Source organism: Medicago truncatula, chromosome 4 (genome assembly GCF_003473485.1).
Source record: "Medicago truncatula cultivar Jemalong A17 chromosome 4, MtrunA17r5.0-ANR, whole genome shotgun sequence".
Classification (NCBI taxonomy): Eukaryota; Viridiplantae; Streptophyta; class Magnoliopsida; order Fabales; family Fabaceae; genus Medicago; species Medicago truncatula.
The window spans coordinates 27,345,816-27,369,647 of record NC_053045.1 but is presented as its reverse complement, the minus strand read 5'-3'; the positions used below and the strand labels follow the sequence as shown (position 1 = coordinate 27,369,647).

Sequence of the window (23,832 nt, the reverse complement as noted above, 5' to 3'; positions counted from 1 at the left end):
ATTTTTGCTATGTAATATGTTAATATTTAAAATAAACGAATATTTAGCCACATTTTTTTTTCAAAAGAATAAATTTGTTTGTTTAAGTAGTATTATGGACCCGCAATGATTCAAACCAATAAGAGAGTAAGTATTAGAGAGAGTTCAAAAGAGAGTGAAGCTAGCACTACTCATAATACATTATTGGCTAAAATATGGTTTTGGTCCCTGCAAATATGTTTCGTTTTGGTTTTAGTCCCTGTAAAAAAAAATTGTTGTTTTTGGTCCCTGCAAAATGAAAAGATTTTGCAGGGACTATTTCTCTAATAAATGGTTCAGTCATCATGTGTCACGTGTGCAAATTATCACAAAAGTGGAGTCAGGAACCAAAACCAAAATGAGACATATTTGCAGGGACCAAAAACAACAAAAAAAATTTGCAGGGACTAAAACCAAAACGAGGCATGTTTACAGGGACCAAAATCATATTTTAGCCTACATTATTTAATGAGTATAGTAAAATGGAGTAACATTATTTTTTTAGTATATCTTCTATGATAAATGAAGGTAACAATAGTTGCATATTATAATTATACACTTTTGTTTTATTTATAAAAATTGACAGGCTGGAAAAATATAAATTGAATTTTGAAGTATATATAAAATCATACTCTTAGAGGTATCATAATTATTTTTAAACTTAATTACTATATTCATAAGTACTTGCAAACTCTACCAACACATCGTTCCAAAAAATATAGCTTCCTTGGACAATCATGGTCATAAATGCATGGAATGACATCCACTGGCTTCTTTCGAGAAGCACGGGCAAGATTCCCTGAAATGTCACCTGCATTGTCAAATAAGAAGAAAAAAATGGTGTTATTAAAAGGTGACAAATTAAATATTGTGTATAAAATAAAAGGTAAATTAAGTTTTTGGTCCCTATAAATATCTGCAGTTTTGTTTTTAGTTTCTATAGAAATAAATCACATTTTTTAGTCCTTACAAAATTTTCCGTTAGTGTTTTTAGTCCCTGTTAAATTAAAATTTGTTTAATTATGCTTAAAATTTTAAATTTTTTAATAATTTTTTACATACTTGTTTAAAACATTATAAAACGTTCCGCCACAATAAATTAGCTCAAAATTTTATTTTTAGGTCCAAATTTTCGTTAGTTTTATCTTGAAATTTTGGCGTTTTAAAAAAATTATATTTAATTCATTACATGTTAAAAAATTCTAATTTTTTATAAAAGAGATTATTATAATGTTCTTAACATGTCTGTTAAAAATCATTTAAAAATATAAAAGTTTAAGTATAATTAAACAAGTTTCAATTAAATAGGGACCAACACATACTTTTAGTCCTTGTAAAATTAAATTTTTCTTAATTGTGCTTAAACTTTTAAATTTGTAACATATTTTTCACATACTTACTTAGAATATTATGCAAAGTTCTTCCGCAAAAAAGTAACTTAAAATTTTATTATTAGGTCCAAATTTTCATTAATATAATCTTGAAATTTTGGCTTTTAAAAAAATTCATATTTAATTCATTACATGTTAAAAAACTAAAAAATTTTATGAAAGAGTGTCTTACAATGTTATGAACATGTATGTAAAAAATCTTTCAAAAATTTAGAATTTTAAGCATAATTAAACAAATTTTAATTTAACAGAGACTAAAAACACTAACAGAAAATTTTGTAGGGACTAAAAAATATGATTTATTTTTATAGAGATTAAAAACAAAACTGCAAATATTTATAGGGACCAAAAACTTAATTAACCCTAAAATAAATTATAAAATGGTGAAGAAAAACAAAATACCTGTAATGGATACAGCAATCGATAGGAAAATAAAGATCATCAAAGCATAACCAATCATGAGAATTTTAGTCATATTTTTTCTCATTTGCATGTAATAAATATAAGTTTTTTTTGAGCAAAATATAAGTTTTTTTTATCGCTTTATAAGTAAATAGTTAATGCTTTTATAACTTCAATTGAATAGCTTGTAGCACTTACGAGTTGTAAGGAGCCATTTATAAAATTGAAATTTATATTAAATGTCTCTAATTAATATATCGCGTGTATCCATTTAGCCCACACAAGTGATCATTTAACCTTAATAAAGAGATCACGTAAAAATCTAGATTATCATTAAAATTCATTATTTTTTTATTAAACTTCTTGATATATTTTTATATTTATATGTTAGACTTTCATAATAGATATGGAAAAATCCCAAAACGAAAACAATAATGAATGATTGAAAAAAATAATATTTGATGTATGAGACCAAAGAGGTTACGACACATTTGTCGACAAATTAAAAGTATTGTATGCTATTTTTTTATAACACTTTATATCAAACTAATACATATAAAATGTGAAAATTATATGAGTCGAGCAAATCTCGTGTTATCTTTCTCAAGGAAATAAAGAAAATTAATTATTTATGGACATGTTGATAAATGCCAAAATGACATTATTTATGTCTTTTAGGGAACATAAAAATTTATTCTCCAAGAAACATTATGAAAAATCCTCATTTCATGTAAATACTAACGTCAAGAAATTGCAACGATGAAGATTGCTTAGTCAGTCAATTTACTTAACCATGAAGAAATCCAAAAGGTAAACTTAGTCACCAAGGAAGTTGCTAAGAATAACGTAAGATAACATGTGATAGGTCTGGTTAATATTTTTATGGAAGGTTATCACTTCACATGGTTTAAAAGTTTAGGCCCCAAGAGCAATTGAGGAACGGTTGGATTATTTCCAAATGCGAAGGTGGAAAATTTAGTAGTCCCAACCTCTGATCATTATCTGATACTTCTCAATAGGGAGCCTATTACCCGTGTGTGAGTGCCCAAAACAACCTTTAAATTTGAGAATACTTGGCGTGTTGAATCGGGGATTAATTATGTTGTTTATGATAGTTGGATGTCTAGAGTTGGTATGTCGATAACAGAGAGATTAGAGCATTGTGCATCTGATCTTAGTTTGTGGAATAAGACTACTCGAAATGGGATGAAGGGCAAAATTGCAGAATATCGTAAGGAACTGAACAGGTGATGAGATCAAGGTTCAACATCTGACCCTAACTGTTTGACTTCTTTGAGGAAGAAGATGACTCAGTTGATGATACAAGAGGATAAATATTGGCGACAACGTGCAAAAATTCACTGGTACCGTGATGGTGATCTAAACACGAAATTTTTTCACGTGTTTGCTACCTCTCATAAAAAGGTAAACCATATTATCTCCTTAGAAAATGATGCTAGGGTCCATGTAACTAATGAACATGGCTTATGTCAGGTTGCAAAAGGTTATTTGGAGGAACTTTTCTTGAAAATAATAGCAGCTGAGCACCAGTGTTAGAGGTCATTGAGAATGTAGTGTCGGAAGAGGATAATGATTTTCTAACCGCTCCTTTTTAGCTAAAAGAATTTAAAGAAGCCATGTATTCTATGCACTCGGATAAATGTCCTGGACCAGATGGTTTTAATCCAGGATTTTTTTCACGAATTTTGGTCAGTGTGTAATTCTGATATTTTTAGTGAGTGTTGTTCTTGGCTTAACAATAATCAGTTTCCACCTTCCCTTAACTCCACCAATATTGCCTCAATCCTAAAAGGAATTGAATAGAAAAATATAAAGGCTGGAGACCTATAGCTTTATGAAATGTGTTGAACAAACTAGTGGCTAAAGTTCTAGATAATAGGCTTAAAAGTGTCCTCCATAAATTCATTTCAGATAATCCGTCGGATTTTATTCCTGGCCGCTTGATTTTGGATAACGCTATGATTGCTATTGAGGTTATCTATCACATGAAAATCAGCAAACGTATGAGGGACAAGAATGTAACGCTAAAGTTGGATATTAGTAAGGCCTATGACCGCATTGATTGGTTATATCTTAAACAGATTATGGTAAAAATGGGATTTGTAACTCACTGGATTAGGTGGATCATGATGTGTGTAGAAATTGTCGACTATTTTGTGATTGTTAATAATGAGTCAGTGGGACCTATATTCCCTGGAAGGGGATTCAGACAGGGTGACCCTCTCTCCCTTTATTTGTTTATTCTGTGTGCAAAAGGTCTTTCAGCTCATCCAGAAGGCTAGACGGAGAGGGGATATTCATTGCATATCTATATGTACTAATGCTCCCATTATTTCTCACATTTTATTTGCATATGACTGTTTTTTGTTTTTCAGGGCAGATGAAAGAGAAGCGAATGTGATGAAACACATTCTTGAAACTTATGAGGCAGCTTCTGGCCAAGCAATCAGTCTTCCTAAGTCCAAAGTATATTATAGCCGCAGTGTTCCAGGCCATGTACAAGATTTTATCACTTCAATTCTTGGTGATTGCACTCTAATAGGCACCATAAAGTATCTAGGACTTACATTTATGATCGGCCAAAGTAAAGATGTTACTTTTGGATTTATTAAAGACCGCATTTGGCATAAAATTCATTTCTGGAGCAGCAAATGTCTCTCTAAATTCATTTCTTATACTATGAGCATTTATCTTTTACCGAATAAATTAGTTGACGCTATCGAAAAAATGATTAATGTTTTCTGGTGGGAAAACTGAGGCTCCACTAGAAGAGGTATGCATTGTCTATCTTGGGAGAGATTGTATGTTATAAAAATTATGGTGGAATGGGGTTTAAGGACCTCACATCTTTTAATTTGGTGATGCTTGGAAAACAAGGATGGAAGTTTCAAACAGATACTATTAGTCTTGTGATGTGGTTGTCCAAGGCGCCTATTTTCCTCATGGTGATTTCTTGAGTTCTAGACTTGGAGCTAACCTTGGTTTTGTGTTGCGAAGTATTTTCAGTGCTAAAATGGTGGTTAAACAAGGTGCTAGATGGAGGATTGGATCAGGTGCTACTATTCCTTTGTTAAGTACACCATGGCTTAAAGACGAGTGTTCTCTTACAATGGACAACCCTATGTATGTGCCCCTATCACATGTCAAAGTTCAGGACATCACCGAGCCATCAACAAAGGTTTGGAATACTACTGTAATTTCTAATTTGTTCGATCATAACACTACCCAACTTATTTTGAATACTCATCTTCAACCTCTTGTTCATGAAGATAAATTAATTTGGAAGGTCGAGAAAAATGGTAATTATTCTGTCTGTAGTGCACATTGTATTTGTGTAACAGAAATTGCAGATAATTCCTATTTGCATATTCCGGGTAGGTGGAATCTGATATGGAAGCTTAAGGTACCTCCAAAGATTAGAAATTTTGTGTTGCATGTGTGTCGTGTCTGCTTCCCAACACGTGCACGCCTAAGTATCCGTGGAGCACATTATCCTATAGATTTTTTTTTTGTGTGGTAGTAATTATGAAGATAGAATTCATGTGTTGTTGGAATGTTCAGGCGCAATGAAACCATGGTGTGAGGTTCAATTATGGGATACGATTGATAGAATCCTCCGTCGAAATTATAATATGGATTCTCTAATATTTTCTCTTCTTGGCCATCTATCTCCAGCTCAAAAATATTTGTTTGTAACGATTATGTGGAGTTTGTGGAAACAAATGAACTTAAAATTATGGCAACAACAAAATGAAATGATTTGTAGGTTGTTGATCGTGTTATGAACCTCCTAGATGATTGGAGAGCGCAAGGTGTGAGATCAAATAGAGTAACTATCTCATCTACCCCCCCAGAGCGACTCTAGCAGTGGTCATGGGGTCAAATAGACGAAACAGACCTATGGGAGGTACAAATATAATATTGATGCCCCGTTCTCCTCTTCCCTGAATATGGTAGGTATCGGCATATGTCTTTGTGGTGACTTGGGTGTGTTTGTTCTCGCCAAGACAGATTGTTTCTCTCCTCTTTGTGATGTTGATGTAGGAGAGGTTGTTGGCCTTCATACAACGCTGAAGTGGTTGGCGGATCTTTAGTATGATAATGTTGATTTTGCTCTGCACTGCAAGAAGTTGTAGATCACTTTAAGTCAAATGTAGATGATAGTAGTGAGCTAGGTTGCATTATACATGCTTGTAGATAGTTGTTTGTTAACAGTTTTCAGAACTCTCATGTCGAGTTCAATAGGAGGCAAGCCAATGGAGTCGTTCATGAATTAGCACAGGTAGCCCCACCTTATGGTAGCTCCCACGCTTATGATTATGTACCGTCATGTATTGAACATTTGATAGCTAATAAAAAGCAATGACTTTCTTCCCAAAGAAAAGATAATATAATGGATCTCCCAATATCTACGAGACATCGATATCTACGAAGGGAGATATGTGAAGGAACAATTGAAATTGGAGAAGTATATAATCAATCAATAAAGGAAATTAGATGATTAGTTAATGAAACTTAATAACATCATTATTTTTTTCTATGTTATTGTCTCCCATTTTAAATGCATAGATCATTTCATAAACAAACTATATCCTAACTATATTTGTATATACTAAAAACTATAATAATGATTGAGGCACTAATCTCACAATTGAAGAAAATGGAGCGCTTGTCTAGCCATTGAACCATGGAAACAATTATTATTAAATATTTAAAGTCGTTATTAGAGATATTCTTTTAAATGAAGGTGTTACAAGATAATAAAGAGTTGTTTCTTTTCTCTATAAAAAGAGACAAATTATTGACAAAACAACATCAACTTGCTTATTTCAAATGCCAATTTTAACCTCAAAAAATTAGATTGCCAAAATTCTGATGGACTCAAATTTGTTAGAGCAGTGTCTCTAAAATGTTTGGGACTGTCTTGAACCCACACATATATAAAAACGAAGTCAACAAAACTACATGGTGCTAACTAAAGTCTCTCTTTTGAATTCATTAAGCCACCATGGTGATGGCTAAGAAAATCTTAATCTCTGCATTGGTTGAGCTCTCTATCTATATATGTCGGGATGAGTAAGTGAGGGTGAGAAACAAATTGTTTATCAAGTTTATGAAGTTAATCAATATCTATTAGAGTAGTGATATTTGTACAACCATTTGTGACAACTTTCTTTTTCTTTCTTCTTATTGGTCAAAAACAATAGAGAGAAAGAGAGAAAAAAAAAAAAGGAAGAGAGAGGATAAAAACATAATGTATTATGACATACAATTAAAATTATATGATTAGATGTAACATAATTATTTTTAAACATAATTAATATGTTCACCAGTACTCACAAAAATTATAAACACACTTTGATACATAATATAATATTGTTGGACAATCATCATTCGAATTGCAAAAAACGTCCTCCTTTGGAGAATTACGGTTAGAGTTATTGGGAATGTCACCTGCATTGTTAAATAAGGAAAAATTGGATGTTATTGAAGGGTGATAAACATTGTGTATAAAATCAATTATAAATTTTTTAAAGGTTATGTAAATTGACATACTTGTATTGATTACAACAAAAAATTGAGAGAGAAAGATGATCAGAGCATAAATAAACATGAACCTTTGAGCCATATTCTTCCCCATTTGTATGTAATAAACATACATTTTTTGATCTATTTATAACTAAATAATTCATGTCTTTAACTTCAATTAAATAGTTGTTAGCACTTAGGAGTTGGGAGAAATCATTTACAAAATTGTAATTAATGTAAAATGTCTCTAACCAACCAATATATCACACATATATCTTTAGCTCACTCAAATGATCACTTAACATTAGTAAATGCCTCGCATAAAAAATTGCATGACCATAAAGTTTTTTATTTTTTCATTAAAATACGTTATATATGGTTTTTTATTTAGAATTTATCTTTTCGTAATAAAAATGAATGATTAAAACTACGCGGCATTTTTTTTATGGTGTCCGGGGTTTGAGCCCCGGACCTTGCATATATTATGTGTTATACCCCATTTTTTGATCTAAGATACCACTGACATGTGTCCCTTGATCCTGATTAGTCTGTGACTTTCAAAGAAAAATTCGGCAGAGATGTATTTTAAAGAGTAAATTACACTTCCCTCCCCTCAAAGATGCTTGAATTACACTCCCCTCCCGTCTTATGTTAAAATATACACTCCTCTCCCCTCTTATTCAAAACATATTAGAAAACTTTTCACGTCCCTCCCCTAAGAGAAGTTTGAATTACATTCACATCCCCCCTTATGTTAAAATCTACACTTTACTCCCTCAATATTTATTTTTTATTTCAAATAATCTAGGAAAATAATAATAATCTAAGACACTTTGAAAAAATAGTATTACGAGTCTATTTTAATAGAATAAAAATTAAATACATATTTTTCGCTATTTTTTATTCACAATTTCATTGACATGTAGTTTTAAACCCTATTATAAAATATGAAACAACCAAAAATAAAATTAAAATATGTGAAAAATTACTAAAGACAATAAAGGATGGTTATTTAAAAGTTAATTTTATACTCTAAATTATCAAATCAATAGCAAAATATTTAAATTTAATTATTATTGATATTTAAATTATAAAGAAATGAATTGATTTTTTTTAAATGATGGTTCAAAATTATTATATATCATAAAAATATTTTTTTATCTTAAAATAGATTAAAGTGTAGTGCATATTTAATTATTAAGGGAGGGGGTTGTAATTCAAGCATCTTATAAGGGAGGGGAGTGTAAATTTTATTTTTTAAGGGAGGGGAGTGTATATTTTAACATAAGAGGGGATGAGAGTGTAATTCAAGCATCTTTGAGGGGAGGGGAGTGTAATTTACTATTTTAAATTACCTCATTTTTGTTCCGATCCGGGCCCTTTTCTCACTTTTTTTATTATTATTAGTCCTTTTAATTTTTATTTTAATTCATTTCCATCTTTTATTGATTATTATTCATTATCGTTATTTTATTTCACTTTTTAAAATTCAATTTTAGTTTATTCGTATTTATCTTTTTTATTTATTTTTATATTATTTAATGATGAGTCCAAAACAGTCCAAATCCAAAAAAATATTCTTGTTTATTTTTTTATTATTATTTATTTTATTTTTATTATTAGATGATAAGTCCCAAAAAGATGATAAGTCCCAAAATAGTCGAAATCCAAATTATGCAATCCCTAACAAACGCGCTTTCCTCCTCCCCAAGCCAAGGCATACAGTTTCTTTTTAAAACCCTAACCCTAACTCTATAAAAGAATCTGCACAACATAGTCAAACACACACAATTTTACCAAACAACACAATTTTCACACACAAAAAATATTTCAAAACGCTAGCCACCTCAATTTTTAGAACCCTAGTTTTTTCATTTTTTCAATTTTCATTTTTATTTCAATAGGAACCCTAACAACCGTACAATATTTTGAGCTATAATTTTACATTCGGCCGTATTGCTTTGTTGCTTTTAGAATTCATCATTGTTCCAAACATTTAGCTACCGCACAATATTTTAATTTCAAAACCCAAGATTACTTTGCTCGATTTATTATTGTTATTCATGTTGATTTGAATTGCCGTTTCACATCATACAATTTCCATTGAGTTTCTTTACTATTTATTCATGAGTTGTTGCTGGTGCCGTAAGACATATTGCTTTTAATCCTTGGCTTTATAATGATTTAGTTTTCGTTGCCGTGTCAATTCATTGCCTTTAGATGAAACACGGACACTTCTCAGATTAGACGTGTCTCGGTGTCGGACACGTGTCGTATCCGACAACGACACGACACCGATACTTATAATTACACTGAATCATGTGATTTTTTTTTTTAAATTATTAGCTGTGTCGGTGTCGTGTCCAATGTCCGTGTCTCTATCCGTGCTTCATAGGATACTACTTATTCATGTCCATTTAATGTGATGCACCATCAATTCTACTTTAGTAATCTTGTTAACCGGTTGCTTGTTGCCTGTTGCATAATTTTATTTGCTGCTGTTATTATTATTATTATTGATTTCCAATTCAGCAAATTTGTTCTGTGCCGTATTCCATATATGTAGTCATTTTTGCTGCGTGGCTCTTCTTCAAGTTTCAATTACATGTGTATAGCTTTCAGCAGTGGAATCATACTCAATTAAAGTTTCCAGAAATTGCAGAATTGGTATCTCCTTCATTTTAATTACTCTTGCACGCATATTTAATTACATTCGCATCTTATTTATTTCTTTTACGTTCCATTTTTTATTTTTTTATTTTTTTATTTTGGTCAGGTAGTCTATTGGTTAGAATTCACCTTATAAGGTGAGAATAAGTGGGGTATCCGAGTTCGTATCCCAACCCCTACATATAATAATGCATTGTCCTACCTTTTTTTTTTAATTAAGCTAGGTTTATTATATTCTGCATATTCTTTTATTTTGGCATTTATTTTACGGCATGGAATTTAGAATGTATAGTAGGCTAATGTAAAATCATTTTAGTTTAGGTTTATTATATGCATATTTATTTTTCCGTCGTTTATTTTATTACGGAAGACTTTAGAATGTACCCTAAGACTTTAGAATGTACCCTAGGTCAATGTAAATTATAAATAAAACGTGTGTGTGCGCGCGGGTGTGTGTCTTTTATTTTTTATGCTTCTAGTTTAGTTAGGTTAAAGGTTTTTGTAGTGATCCAACGTCACTACAAAATACCTACGCTTTAATTTTTTTGCTCTGTTTCTATGATGTAACGGGGGTGAGGGGTGTCCTTCTGATTTGGTTTTAAGTCTGGTGGGTCGATCACTTTTGATTCGAGACGGGAGTCAGTTATTTGGATCATGTTTGATCGGGGGTCGAGAGGTGGTGGAAGCTGTATGATCTTTTGGTTAAGAGCTTTTTGAATGTGGTTCGGCTTTGGTGTTGAGGACTAGGAGTTCTTACGGTGCTCGTTTGAGGGGGTATTCTTTGGGGGTGAGCAGTGACGGTGGAGGATGTTGGATATCGTTTTTACAGTGCTCGTTTTCGTGAAGGAATCTGTTTATGGTGGTGACGTGTATTTTGGTGGGTGTTATCCCCAGGGGAGTTTTTAGGGTGTTTAATTTCGGATGTTCCGCCTATTTACGGTGCCTGTGTTTTTTCTTTTCCCTCCACGAGAGTTGGTGTGTCTTACACTACCTCGACGGGAATAATATTTATCGTTTCAAAAAAAGTTTCAATTTTAGTTTAATTATTATTATAAAAAAAAAACAACAAAAAAAAATGCAAAATGTAGGGATCAAAAACATATTTAAACTTAAAATAATTGGGACCCACTAACTATCACATCAACATTCCATTAAAGAGTTAACAGTAGGGACTATGACTATTCTTCAAAGAGGCGCAAAATGTAAGGACTAAAAACATATTTAACCCTTTATATTAATTGTAATTTTAATAAATTTTATTTTATTTATTTCATAATATTGTTTAATTTAAAATAAAAATATAAGAAAAAGGTCTCACTGTTTCATTCGGCGTGTGGCAAAAATAACTTAAAATGAGCAATCTGTTACAAACCTCAAATTTCGCGCGAGACATGACATAACACTAGATGACAAAAAAATTATCCTCGTCAGCTTGGCTCAGATGGTAGAAACAATGCATAATATATACATGATCTGAGGTTCAAACTCCGGCCACCACAAAAAAAGATGACAAAAAAACTATTCTTCTGCTTAAAAAAACTGCTAAAATTAGAACATCTAAATAAACACCCCATCCTAATTTTATTATAAGTCACTTTAAAAAAAAAAATTGATTTTATTATAAGTTGCTTTATAATGCATCATTAATAAAAAAAATTTCCTATCATACCCTCGACCTTTTATTATTCTCTCTTATTTATATTCTTTTAATCTCCTTTTCTCGTATCATTTTTTTTTTGAACAAAACAAAATGAGATATATTAACAAAACGTTTTGATCCCTAGCACAAGGAGTGCCAAAAGAGACAAAACAAAATTACAAAGAGTTCCGAACAAACCACAAAAAAGAGAAAAGACCAAGGAAAATACATTAGCCAATCCCCAAACAAGTAAGGGGACGCTGCCACCACACATGGTAACCAAAAGGAAAGCACACATTTTTTGCTTTCAACCATTGAAGAGATATGATCTTAACCTTCTCAAGTAATTGTGCAGTTGTTTTTGCTGTATTGACAAATAATCTCTGATTTCTTTCGTGCCAAAGAACCCAAATACCACAAAGCCAAACCAAATGAAGGAAAGACCTTCTTGAAGCATTGCTACCAAAAGAGAAAACAAATTGATAATAATGATCCAGAACCTGATAGGGATCCACGGAAAATACACCAATCCAAGTTTTAATTTGTTGCCAAAGACCACCAAAAATAGGACAATGAATAATTAAATGATCTAAAGTTTCATTTTGGCCACATCCTGTAACACACAATTGTGAATCATGAGATATAACACCTCGCCGCACCAAGTTATCCTTTGTTGGTCATCTATTGCGAAAGAGACGCCATGCACAAATAGAGACTTTCAAAGGAACACTCTTGTGCCAAGGAGCATCCGAAACGATATCGTGGTTGTGCATCTCTTGCCGCATGAGCATTTGATACACACCACTAACAGTGTAACCATCACCAATATTAGGTCGTCAAAGCCAAACATCTGATTGAGTATCCTGCAAAGTAACGTTAGTAAGCAAGTTCCTAATCTCCCCTACCAATTCCTCCTCCCAAGCAAACAAACTACGTCTCCACCTCCAAGCCTCCCCATGTTCTTCCCAACCTAAGGCATACATCTCACCCACAGACAAGTCGTTATGAATTGATAAGTCAAAAAGTCTCCTAAACCTCTCCATAAAAGACACCGTCCCCACCCAACAATCCGACCAAAAGAAAGTATTCAAGCCATCACCCAAACGTTTTATTATACTTTCTTCAAACCAATTCTCACCCTCCACACCTATTCCATTTTGAATTTTTACTATCTCCCTCCACCAAGCAGACCCCGTCACTCCACCCTCCCTTAACCGCCCTCTATGTTCCCCATAACGGGAAAACAACACCTTATACCATAAGCCCTCCCTGACCACTAAACATCTCCAACACCATTTGCCCAGCAGAGCAATATTAAATTCTTGTAATCTCTTTACCCCCAAACCACCAACCCCCTTATTCATACAAATAGAATTCCAGTCTACCCAAGCAATTTTTCTATGTTCCTCACCCCCACCCCAAATTTTTTTTATTAAAATAGATTCAATGGAAGAGATTATACCTGCGGGAGCTCTGAAAAAAGAAAGGGCGTAGACAGGCAGTGAAGACAGGACAGACTTAAGAAGAATCAAGCGACCACCATACGACAAGTTTCTACTTTTCCAGTCCGACAATCTAGATTTTAAGCGCTCTATCACCGGATTCCAAAAAATCAAACGTCTAGCATCACCACCAATGGGCAGCCCCAAATACATAAAAGGAATTTTACCAATTTTACAAGACAAAATAGAAGCAGCTTCTTGTAACCAAGATTCAGAAATATTAACACCCACCAACAAACTCTTGTGATAATTCACCTTCAAACCAGACATATTTTCAAAAAGAACCAAGATTGCCCGCAAAGCACGAACATTCTCCCAACTTTTAACACCTAACAAAAGTGTGTCGTCCGCAAATTGCAAATGAGAAAGCACAGTAGGATTGTGCGATCCTATAGAGTAACCAGTAAACAGATTTAAATTTACTGCTGAATGCATCAAGACATTCAACCCTTCTGCGGCTATAAGGAAAAGAAAAGGAGAAAGAGGGTCGCCTTGACGCAGACCCCTTTTCATTTGAAACTCCTCTGTAGGGCTGCCATTAACTAAAATCGAAACAGTTGCGGTAGTAACACATTCCTTCATCCATTTCCGCCACAATGTCGGAAAAGCCATTTTGCCCATAACATCATCGAGATATCCCCAATCTACTGAGTCATATGCTTTTTCAAAATCAACTTTAAACAGTAACAAATCTTTTTTTAACTTTCGAGCCTCATCCACCACCTCATTAGCTACTAGAATACCATCAAGGATTTGTCGATCTTTTACAAACGTTGATTGTGTGTCTGAGATTATCGATCCCATTACATTCCGTAAACGGTTTGCCAACAACTTGGCCAAAATTTTATATAGACATCCCACCAAAGCAATGGGGCGAAAATCATTTGGACGGTGGGGGTTGTCAATCTTTGGAATGAGAGCAATGAAAGTACTATTTATTCCTTTAGAGAAACGACCGTTGCGATGAAATTCCAACACAAACCGCATAATATCACCTTTCAAATCCTGCCAGAAGTCTTTAATAAAACCCAAAGGAACACCGTCTGGACCCGGGCTCTTGTAACCATCACAATCCCACACTGCTACCTTAACTTCCGCCTCTGTAAACGGACGTATCAGAGCATTACCTTCCAACACGGATAAATGACGAAAATTCATACCATCCACCCTAGGCCTATTCAGAGGCAACACCTGATAATGATGCTGGAAATGATTAAGAACTGCTGCCCTGACTTCGGATACACCCTCCACAATATGTCCTTCAACTAAAATAGAGGAGATGGTATTTCGTCGACGTCTATCAGACATAATTGCATGAAAATATTTAGAATTCGCGTCTCCTTCTCGAAGCCATAGTAATCGCGATTGTTGCCACGAGATACTAGCATTTACCCTGGACAAAGAATGTAAATCCATTGACATATCATGTAAATCCGTCAAATCCTCCTCGGACAAGTCGTTCACCTCACCCCTATCCTCCAAAGCGTCAATATTGGTTTTCAGGGAAAGAATCTTGCTCGGCAAATTTTGTGAATGAGTTAAATGCCAATCCTTAAGAGCAATCTTGATATGTTTCAATTTTTCCCTTAAAACAAAACCTCCCCAACCCTCCAAATTAAAAGACTGTAACTTCGAACGAACAAATTCTTTATACCCAGGAAATTCGGACCAACACTTCAACATACGGACCGGTTTCGGTCCCCAATTAAAATCATCAACCGATAACACTAACGGACAATGATCCGACAAACCACGCATACAAGAGACTTGCATACAAGTCGGCCATCTATTACACCAGTCTTCTGATAACAAAAAACGATCAATGCGACTCATAGAAGTACCATCTCCCTTATACCAAGTAAAACTGCGGCCTTGAAGTGGAAGATCCACTAACACATTACTATCAATAAAACAATTGAAGGGATCACAATCAAAAGAGCGAATTGCAACCCCTCTCGATTTTCTTTCATCCATACTCCTAACAGCATTAAAATCACCGCATAAACAAATGTTTTTCCCCACCAACCTATGGAGATGCTCTGACAAAGAATTCCACAACAATTGCTTTGCTCCATTATCACAAGGTGCATAAATATTAAACAGATAAAATTCATCATTCGAATCAATGAAACGCCCATGAATTAATAAAACATGCTCCAAACTGAAAGAAGACCACACCTCCACGACAGAAGAATCCCACATAATTAATAAACCACCAGACGCCCCCACAGCCGGCCGGAAAGAATACGAATGAGTCAAAATACCCCACAAAGATGAACAAAAAACGTCATCTATAACAGCCAATTTCGTCTCCTGAATACAAACTATAGACGGATTCTTTTCAGATAATAATTTACGCACTTCCGGCCTCTTAGCACTACCTCCCAACCCCCTAACATTCCAGGAAAGAATCTTCATAATACCCTCATCCTCCCCTTCTCAACCCGTCCCCACAACTGGCTCCTACTGCATCCCTTCATCAACCACCTTCCCACATTAATAAGAGATAATCTTGTAAAGTTACTCAATTTCTCTTTTCAATACAAAATCAATTACACTTTTTAATATGTGTTGAAATATCAAAACGACTTATAATAAAATTCGGAGCGAGGAATATTCGATGTTGGTGAGACATGTAATTTATTTTGATTTAAACATCAGGAACAAAAAACTCAAATATACTTTTAATATCACATAATTTGGAAGCTTATAAAAATATTTAATTAATTTAGAATTTTTTTTATAGTTAAATATATTTTTTGTCTCTATAAATATACCAAATTTTTGTTTTAGTCCCTTTAACATTTTCCTTCAACTTTTACGGGAACTAAAAGTTGAAGGAAAAATTTAGGAGATTAAAACAAAAAGTTTGTATATTTATAGGAAACAAAAAAATATTTAACCTTTTTTTATTACAACAAAGAGTAAAAAAAACTTTTTTGAACAATTTATCACAGTTTTCAATGAATGAAACGCCTATGGCCCATATTCTGCAAAAACTAACATGAAGATGCTGTCAACTTTGTTTTTGGTAATAGAAGATGCTGCTATCTAATTATTAAATGAAACCTTTAAGAATAAATATTCCTTTTCTTTCACCAAAATTAAATTTAAATAATTTCACACTAGTTTCATCTTTAACCAATCAAATTCTTTAATCTCTCAATTGATAATCAAATTCAAAGGTTACTTAACCTATAAGATCTACAACTTATAAGTAGTCAAAATCAAGCAAGAAAAATATCTTTGCTTTGATTGAATTTCAACAGGTAAAAATTTAACTTTCATAATCTTCTTATTCATATTTATATGATTAATTATTTATTATAAGATCTTAAACTTTTCAGGTATGGTTTCAAAAGCAGTAATAGTGTTAATCATAGGTCTTCTAGGAATGGTTTATCAAGCAACTCAACTTCCAGCACCAAAGAGTAATGATTATGATTCAGTTGTTGATGATGAAGAAAATGGTTTTATGGTTTCAACAAGAATTCAACTCAGTGATGGAAGATTTCTTGCTTATAGAGAAAGTGGTGTTACAAAGGATAAAGCAAAACATAGCATCATTGTTGTTCATGGTTTTGGAAGCTCTAAAGATATGAACTTTCCTGCACCACAAGTATTGTTCTTGATTTCTTTTTTAGTTTAATTTCATTATATTGATCTGGGAATTGTTTATATGATGTGTTTAATTAATGGGTATTGATCTAAATTTTAATGGAGTTGACATACTGTGAGATATGTGGAAATAGATGCAAAATGTTAGGGATCCTATGTACATAATATTTCTAGGTGTATTTGGATTGACTTATTTGAGATTATCTATTGACATAAGCATTTGTGAGATTGTGTGGGAGAATTTGTGGAAACAGCTTATGACATGTCCATAAGTTGTTTTCAGCTTGTTTCCATTAACTCTCCAAAATAGCTTATAAAAAATTGTATAGCTTATGTAAAACAATTTGACTTTATCATATCTTTTATTAAAGCAATAGCTTAAACATAAGCACTTATATGAGAAGCGTTTATAGCATAAGCATTTAATTAAGTTGTTTATCTAAATAGGTAGCTATTCAGATACTTGGATAAAATCAAAAGGTGTGCATAAGTCTTAGGTCTAACTCAATCCTAGAAAATAAACTTGTAAGGGGAAGAGATGGCCGCCACTTAGGGTCTGTTTAGATTGACTTATTTGAATTATCTACTTGCATAAACACTAGTGAGACAGTGTGGGAGAGCTTACGAAACAGCTTATGACATTTCCATAAGCTCTTTTCAACTTAATTTCCATAAGTTCTCCATGATAACTTATGAAAGCAGTTTGGTTTTGTTTTATCTATGTTTTAGCTTATATATACACATTTATATGAAAACACATATGCTATAAGCACTTAATTAATCTGTTTATCCAAACAGAACATTATAACCACTATTCAGAACATAGACCATTCAATCCAAGGCTCTTAACAATTAGTCTTTTTTCGGGCGAGTTGTAAATTGTAATGGATTCTGAATTTTGAAGCATCTTTTCAATGCATGAGACTTAGGACATGCATAGAAGTTGAAGTGAATCCGCTGAAATATGCTAACTGAGTTAACATTGACATTGAATCTACAGGAACTAATAGATGAGCTAGGAGTATATATTCTGCATTATGATCGAGCTGGTTATGGACAAAGTGATCCAAATCCCAAACGCTCGCTGAAAAGTGAAGCACTTGACATTGAAGAACTAGCTGATCAGTTACAAATAGGATCAAAATTTCATGTGATTGGAGTTTCAATGGGATCATATGCTACCTGGAGTTGTCTGAACTATATCCCTAACAGGTAAATTGCAACTTCTAAATACTAGGCTTTATTTTTTTTTTATTTTTTTTTTTTTAAATACTAGGCTTAAATACACTTGTCCTAATTTTTTACTGATTCATGATTTTAGGCTTAAGAGTTTCAGAAATTTTTACCATCACTGAATTTGGGGCATAATTTTGCTGATGTATCGCGTTGAATAATGAGCTAGCAAGTGGCAAGTTACAGGATAATGCATATGTGGATCAAATCTTCTTGTTAGATTTTCCATGTCATTAAAGTATTGCTTTAAAAAATGAAACTTAATCCAAAAAATATGCATGGCCATATCACCTAGTGACTTGCCAGCTCATTATTTAACTTGACACATCATATAAAATAAGCCTCAAATGCAGTGATGGATAATATTTTTGAAATTTTACATATTGGGGGACCATATTTTTCGAATTTAGAATAGGGGACTAAAGTTGTGAATCACTGAAAAAAAAAACGGGAGACCAAAAATGCATATGAGCCAAATACGTATTTGTATGTTTCCCTTTCTTATATTAAAAATGCAATGTTAATTTCACTAAAAGTTCAACATTTGTGAAGGCTAGCTGGTGTGGCTATGATAGCACCAACCATCAACTATGAATGGCCTTCCCTTCCTCAGAGTCTTGTAAGGGATGACTACAGAAGGAAACTTATTAAGATTGCTATGTGGCTTGCAAGATATTCTCCTACACTGTTACACTGGTGGGTGAGTCAAAAGTGGCTCCCTTCAAATTCTGTCATAGAAAAAAATCCAGCATTCTTCAACAAAAGAGATATAGAAATTTTAGAGAGAATTCCAGGGTTTCCAATGCTTACTAAGGTGAGTTACATGTTTCTTTTAACTTGTTCAGAGTATTATAGCAAGGTTTTATATCGTGGCTGCATCACAACACTTGAATCGCAGTCAAATGCAGTTGATGTTGTATCAATCACCGTCTTAGAGACGTAAAAAATATTGATGTTGTTGCTCAATGATTTAACTTGTATACATTGTCAACATAAAAAATGCATCAAATGGTATTCAATCATTGAACCACTACGTTTAATTAGGTCCTAAATGAGTGAATAGACAAATTGGTCCTCGAAATTGTAGGCATTGGTCAAAAAATAGACCCTTATTTGCAAATTGACAAATACACTCTCGATATCGTAAAATGTCATTAAAAATGGCTCATCTGTTAACTTACTGTCAAGGGCCATGGCTGACATGTTAACTGGACATGTCACATTATACATTGATCTCATATCAATGCCAACTCATTAGCGACTAATTTTCCTATGAAATAAGAACTAATTTTTCAGTAATTGGTCATGCGCATGGCTTGGTAACCGGCAAATTAGTCCTTAGTAACATGAAATTGGTGTGGCATTCATTGACCAATTTGCCTATTTACTCGTTCTAAATTATCTCCTAAAATATCTATCTGCTGAAATGTGATTGAATGCATCAAACTGTTTTACATTTATCGTGCATGTCAGTTAAACTCTTACGGTAATAGTTCTGTGATGATAATTGTGATATGTTACTACTTGCAGGAAAAATTGAGGCACGAGGTTGTTTATAACACTCTCAGGGGTGATTGGATGACTGCCTTTGGCAATTGGGAATTTGATCCAATGAAGCTTAGTAATCCATTCCCTCAAAATAACAGAAGTTCAGTTCACATTTGGCAGGGCTATGAAGATAAAGTAGTGCCCTCTCAAATTCAAAGGTTCATTTCAGAGAAGCTACCATGGATACAATATCATGAAGTTGTAGATGGTGGCCATTTAATTGTACATTATAGTGGCTTAGGCGAGGCGATTTTGAAGGCACTTTTACTTGGGGAAGAAGATATTTCATATAAACCTAGATCATCATCGATATCTGTATCATGATTTGTCATGATATGATTATAGACCATTATGTTGTTGGCTTATTTTTTTTAGGAGAATGTTAGATATGTGTAAATCACATTCATTGGTTGAAAGGAGGAAAAAGTTATATATCATGTATATCAACTTTTTTTCATTTTTGAAAGAAATGTTAGAAACATATTTCTTTGCTAAGGGCTCTTTTTATTATTAGGTGAAATTTAACGCTGGTATTGTTAAGAAAGAGTGAGTTCAGTGTGTTCCTAGCATTCTACCATTTTGCTCGTTGAGAGTTTGAAGGGAATACAGTCATCAGTTTTGGGCACTATAGGAAACTTGGTTTAAATATGTTTTTAGTTCTCCATAATGATTAATTCATTACTGTTACCGCTTCAAAACAAATTTTTCTACCTTTAATACGGACCAAGGTCATGCCCAACCAGGTGAACTATGTAGTGACCGGGGTGGGTGAAGGGGGGAGGGAGCTCCTAATGAAGAAGGGTAGGTGGAAGGAGACAGGAGTAAAAACAATTCATCATGAAGTTAATTAGCAACAGACACCGCAACCACAGAACATGTTGTCCTTCACACAAGCTTTGTGTAGCTCCAGGAAAATTGACAATGCAAGCCTACCAGTACCAGTTCCAGACATCAAGAACAACAGACTATACATCAAAATTGACCAAGAGTAGTATGAAAAGGGTGTCGCCGATCGTCAGAGAAACCTTCGGGGTCATTTGGTGTTGAACAAAGGCGATAAACCCTATACATCAAGGGATTTGAATTTGAAATTAACCGAGCTATGGCACACGTTAGGCAAGTGGAGAATGATTTCCCTCGGTAGATAATTTTTTGAATTTCAGTTTGATAATTATGATGACCTGCGCTTGGTATGGGCTAAGGGGACAATCTGGTCTGATACCCCGGGTCCTTCGTCTCTTAAAATGGACAAAGGAGTTTAACTTGTGTATGCAACAACAAACTCATGTGCACGTTTAGGTTAAACTTATGAAATTTCCGCAGGAGTATTGGCGTGAAAAAACTTTGTTCGACATAGCAAGTCATGTTAGCACTCCGTTAACATTGGATGCTTCAATAAAGAACCGAGTTTTTGGCCATTATGCATGTATTTTGGTAAATATGGATCTATTGAAATGCCTCTTTTATGAGATTACGGTGGAAATGGACGGTTATGCATTTTTGAGGTTCAATATGAAAAAAATGCTTCAAAAGGACAATGAATTGCTTTGACAAGCGCTACGGAGAAAGATGCTTCAGAAGAACAATTTACGCTTTATGTGACGAAGAAGCGGAAGAAACAACTCAACAAAGGCAATACCTCATTCCAAGGATGAACCCAAGGGTAATTAGGCACCATTTTTTTTTCCTTTCCTTTTTCTTTTTTACTTTTTTCTTTGCCTTTTGAAGGTTTTGGTGTGGTGCCCACTTCTTGTACATACTTTTTTTCGTTTTTTAATAAAAGTTTATGAGTTAGGCGTCATAGGATATGAGTTTTTTAGAGGTGCCAACTTAGTTGGGATGTTTGAGTCTCCCCTTGATTACTATCCTTTTTGGTCTTCTATAACTATAAAACCCTTTCAGACGAGAGAGAAAATAAGTGCAAAAGATTGATGTAATTTTTTGAAAAAAATTCCTTTTTTTTATTTACTTTTTTTGCTTTTGAAATTTTAGGATTAGGGGAAGATGGCTCGGTCCAAGGCAGAGAAGAAAAAAACCATTTTATATAGTTGTATCTAAACAAACTAAATTATTTTCTTCAAAAAGTGATTTTTATTACGATAAAGGGTCTGTTTGTTATAGTTATTTTAAAAATAGATTTTTTGTAGTGTACTATGTTTTTTGTTATAATTTTTTAACAGAATTTGTTTAGGAAAACTTCAAATGAAAAATCGGTTTGAATAATTTATCTTAAAATCTCATTCTAAGTATTTTATGATTTTGTTATAAATTTTTTTTTGGATAGTAAGGGTCCGTTTGTTATAGTTTTTTTAAGAAAAAAATCACTTTTAAGAGTATTGCATCCATTTGTTACAAATTTTGAAAAAAACCATAATATAAAAAAACTACAAAAACTGCTTCAAATGAGAAGCTATTAAGAGTAGTTTCTCAGATTTTTTTCTTTTACGGGAGAGAGAAAATATGGGTCAAAAAATTGAACTAATTTTGTAGCAAAAAAATCATTTTATATAGCTATATCCAAGCAAACTAAATTATTTAAGAAAAATGATTTTTATTATAGTAAAGAATGGGTTATATCCAAGGAAGGAAAATAAAGAGCCTCCTGTGAATGTTGATAAAGGGAAATCGAAAGTTATAACTAAGAAAAAAGAATGGGTGCCTTTAAGATCGAACCCTTCCAGCATTGGTTCCTCAAATGCCTTTGCGGCCTTGGCTGAGACTCATACACAAGATGCAGTTCCCGTGAAAGATGTCGCATCAAATTTCTTTAGTTTTGCGTTGCAAAACGTGACAGATGAAGTCCTTCAGCGTGTCCTAGCCCATGTGGGCGAGCTTGTGTTGACACTGGTGACAAATGAAGCGCATGATGACGTGCAATTAAGCTCAGTTGACAGAATGCTCCCGATGTCTGATGTTACTCGGTCTCCGGTTGCCTCTGCTCTTCCTTCACATTTGGATGAGCATGTTGACGTGCAAGAAGGGATAAATGAAGAGACCTTGATCATAATTCCAACACGTAGTGCTTCGCCTCTGTCTGCACATTCTGCAATCCCTGATGACTCGAATGCAGCTGCCTTGGATTTTAATTTGGTTTCACATGATGGTGGGGATGTCTCGGCCATACAGCTTGTTGTGCCTAATGGTGCGGCCATGGATGACATGAACAACTCCTCGATGCGGGAGGAGGGCATGACACATAGTAATTCTCGCATTCAACAAGACCTTGATCTCTGGCAAAGGATAAAAGATTATGATCATCACGCAGCAAATAATTCGTTTGCTCCCGTATTATCCAAAAAGCAAAAACAATGTTAAAAAAACACCAGTTTGATGGAAATGTGTCTTACCGAACCCGCTTAACGGGTGCAGCTTCACCTCCTACCCAATGAATATTTTCTTCTGGAATGTCCGAGTGGCTACTATGGGGCATGCCGTTCAGGGGCTTTCTGGCTCTCTGCTTTACCGTCGAAGTTGAGTTTTTATTTCTTTCGGGACATATGTAGTCTTCCAAACTACAGATTTCCCTAGTCTATGATAGATTTTATTTCCATGTTTATTTGTTTCGAAGGGTTCTCACCTACTCCTCCCTCTTTGACATAGGATGGAGGTTCCCCGGGGGTGCCAACCTAGTTGAGATGTCAGTGTTTCCTCTTGATGTATGTTCTCTCTTCCAGTTTATCCAAAAAAATTATAGTAAAGAAACACAAAATAGATTCTAATTTTTCATAAAGGGCCCGTTTGTTACGGATTAAAATAAAAGTGATTTTTGCATAAAAGAATTTAGAGATTATATTTTAGAGATTTTATGAAAAATCAGAATCTATTTTGCGTTTGTTTACCACGATAAAAATCACTTTTTTTAAACAAATAATTTAGTTTGTTTGAATACAACTATATAAAAGGGATTTTTTTTGTTACAAAATTAGTTCAATCTTTTAAATCATATTTTCTCTCTCCTCTAAAAAAAAATCTATTTTTTGAGAAGCTGCTCTTAACAGCTTCTCATTTGAAGTTGTTTTTAAAATTTTTTTAGATTCTGATTTTTTTTAAAAAGATGTAACAAACGGATGCAACATTCTCATAAGTGATTATTTTGTTAAAAAAAGTGATTTTTTTCTTAAAAAAGTTATAACAAACATTTTCATTTTGTTTGAACTGATATCCACGAAGAAAAAAAAAAAAAATTTTGAAAGACACATCTAAGTTTTTCATTTGGCCCGTTTGGATTAGCAAATTTTAAAACGTATATAAAACAACTTAT

General features: G+C 33.5%; 2 protein-coding genes across 2 annotated transcripts; one reads left to right on the top strand and one right to left on the bottom strand.

Annotated features, from left to right (window-relative positions):
• Positions 1-501: 501 nt before the first annotated feature.
• On the bottom strand, positions 502-1,967 carry LOC11445168 (uncharacterized). Its single transcript, XM_003606095.4, has 2 exons — positions 1,812-1,967; positions 502-829 (listed from the first exon to the last, which is right to left on the bottom strand). The coding sequence occupies exons 1-2, from the start codon at positions 1,900-1,902 to the stop codon at positions 693-695; spliced, it is 228 nt and encodes a 75-aa protein (XP_003606143.2). The 5' UTR covers positions 1,903-1,967; the 3' UTR covers positions 502-692.
• Positions 1,968-16,175: 14,208 nt separating this feature from the next.
• Positions 16,176-20,066, top strand: LOC11446348 (uncharacterized). The gene is made up of 5 exons (XM_003606097.4): positions 16,176-16,441; positions 16,520-16,791; positions 17,791-18,002; positions 18,576-18,837; positions 19,554-20,066. The coding sequence occupies exons 2-5, from the start codon at positions 16,522-16,524 to the stop codon at positions 19,893-19,895; spliced, it is 1,086 nt and encodes a 361-aa protein (XP_003606145.2). The 5' UTR covers positions 16,176-16,441; positions 16,520-16,521; the 3' UTR covers positions 19,896-20,066.
• The last annotated feature ends 3,766 nt before the right edge of the window (positions 20,067-23,832 follow it).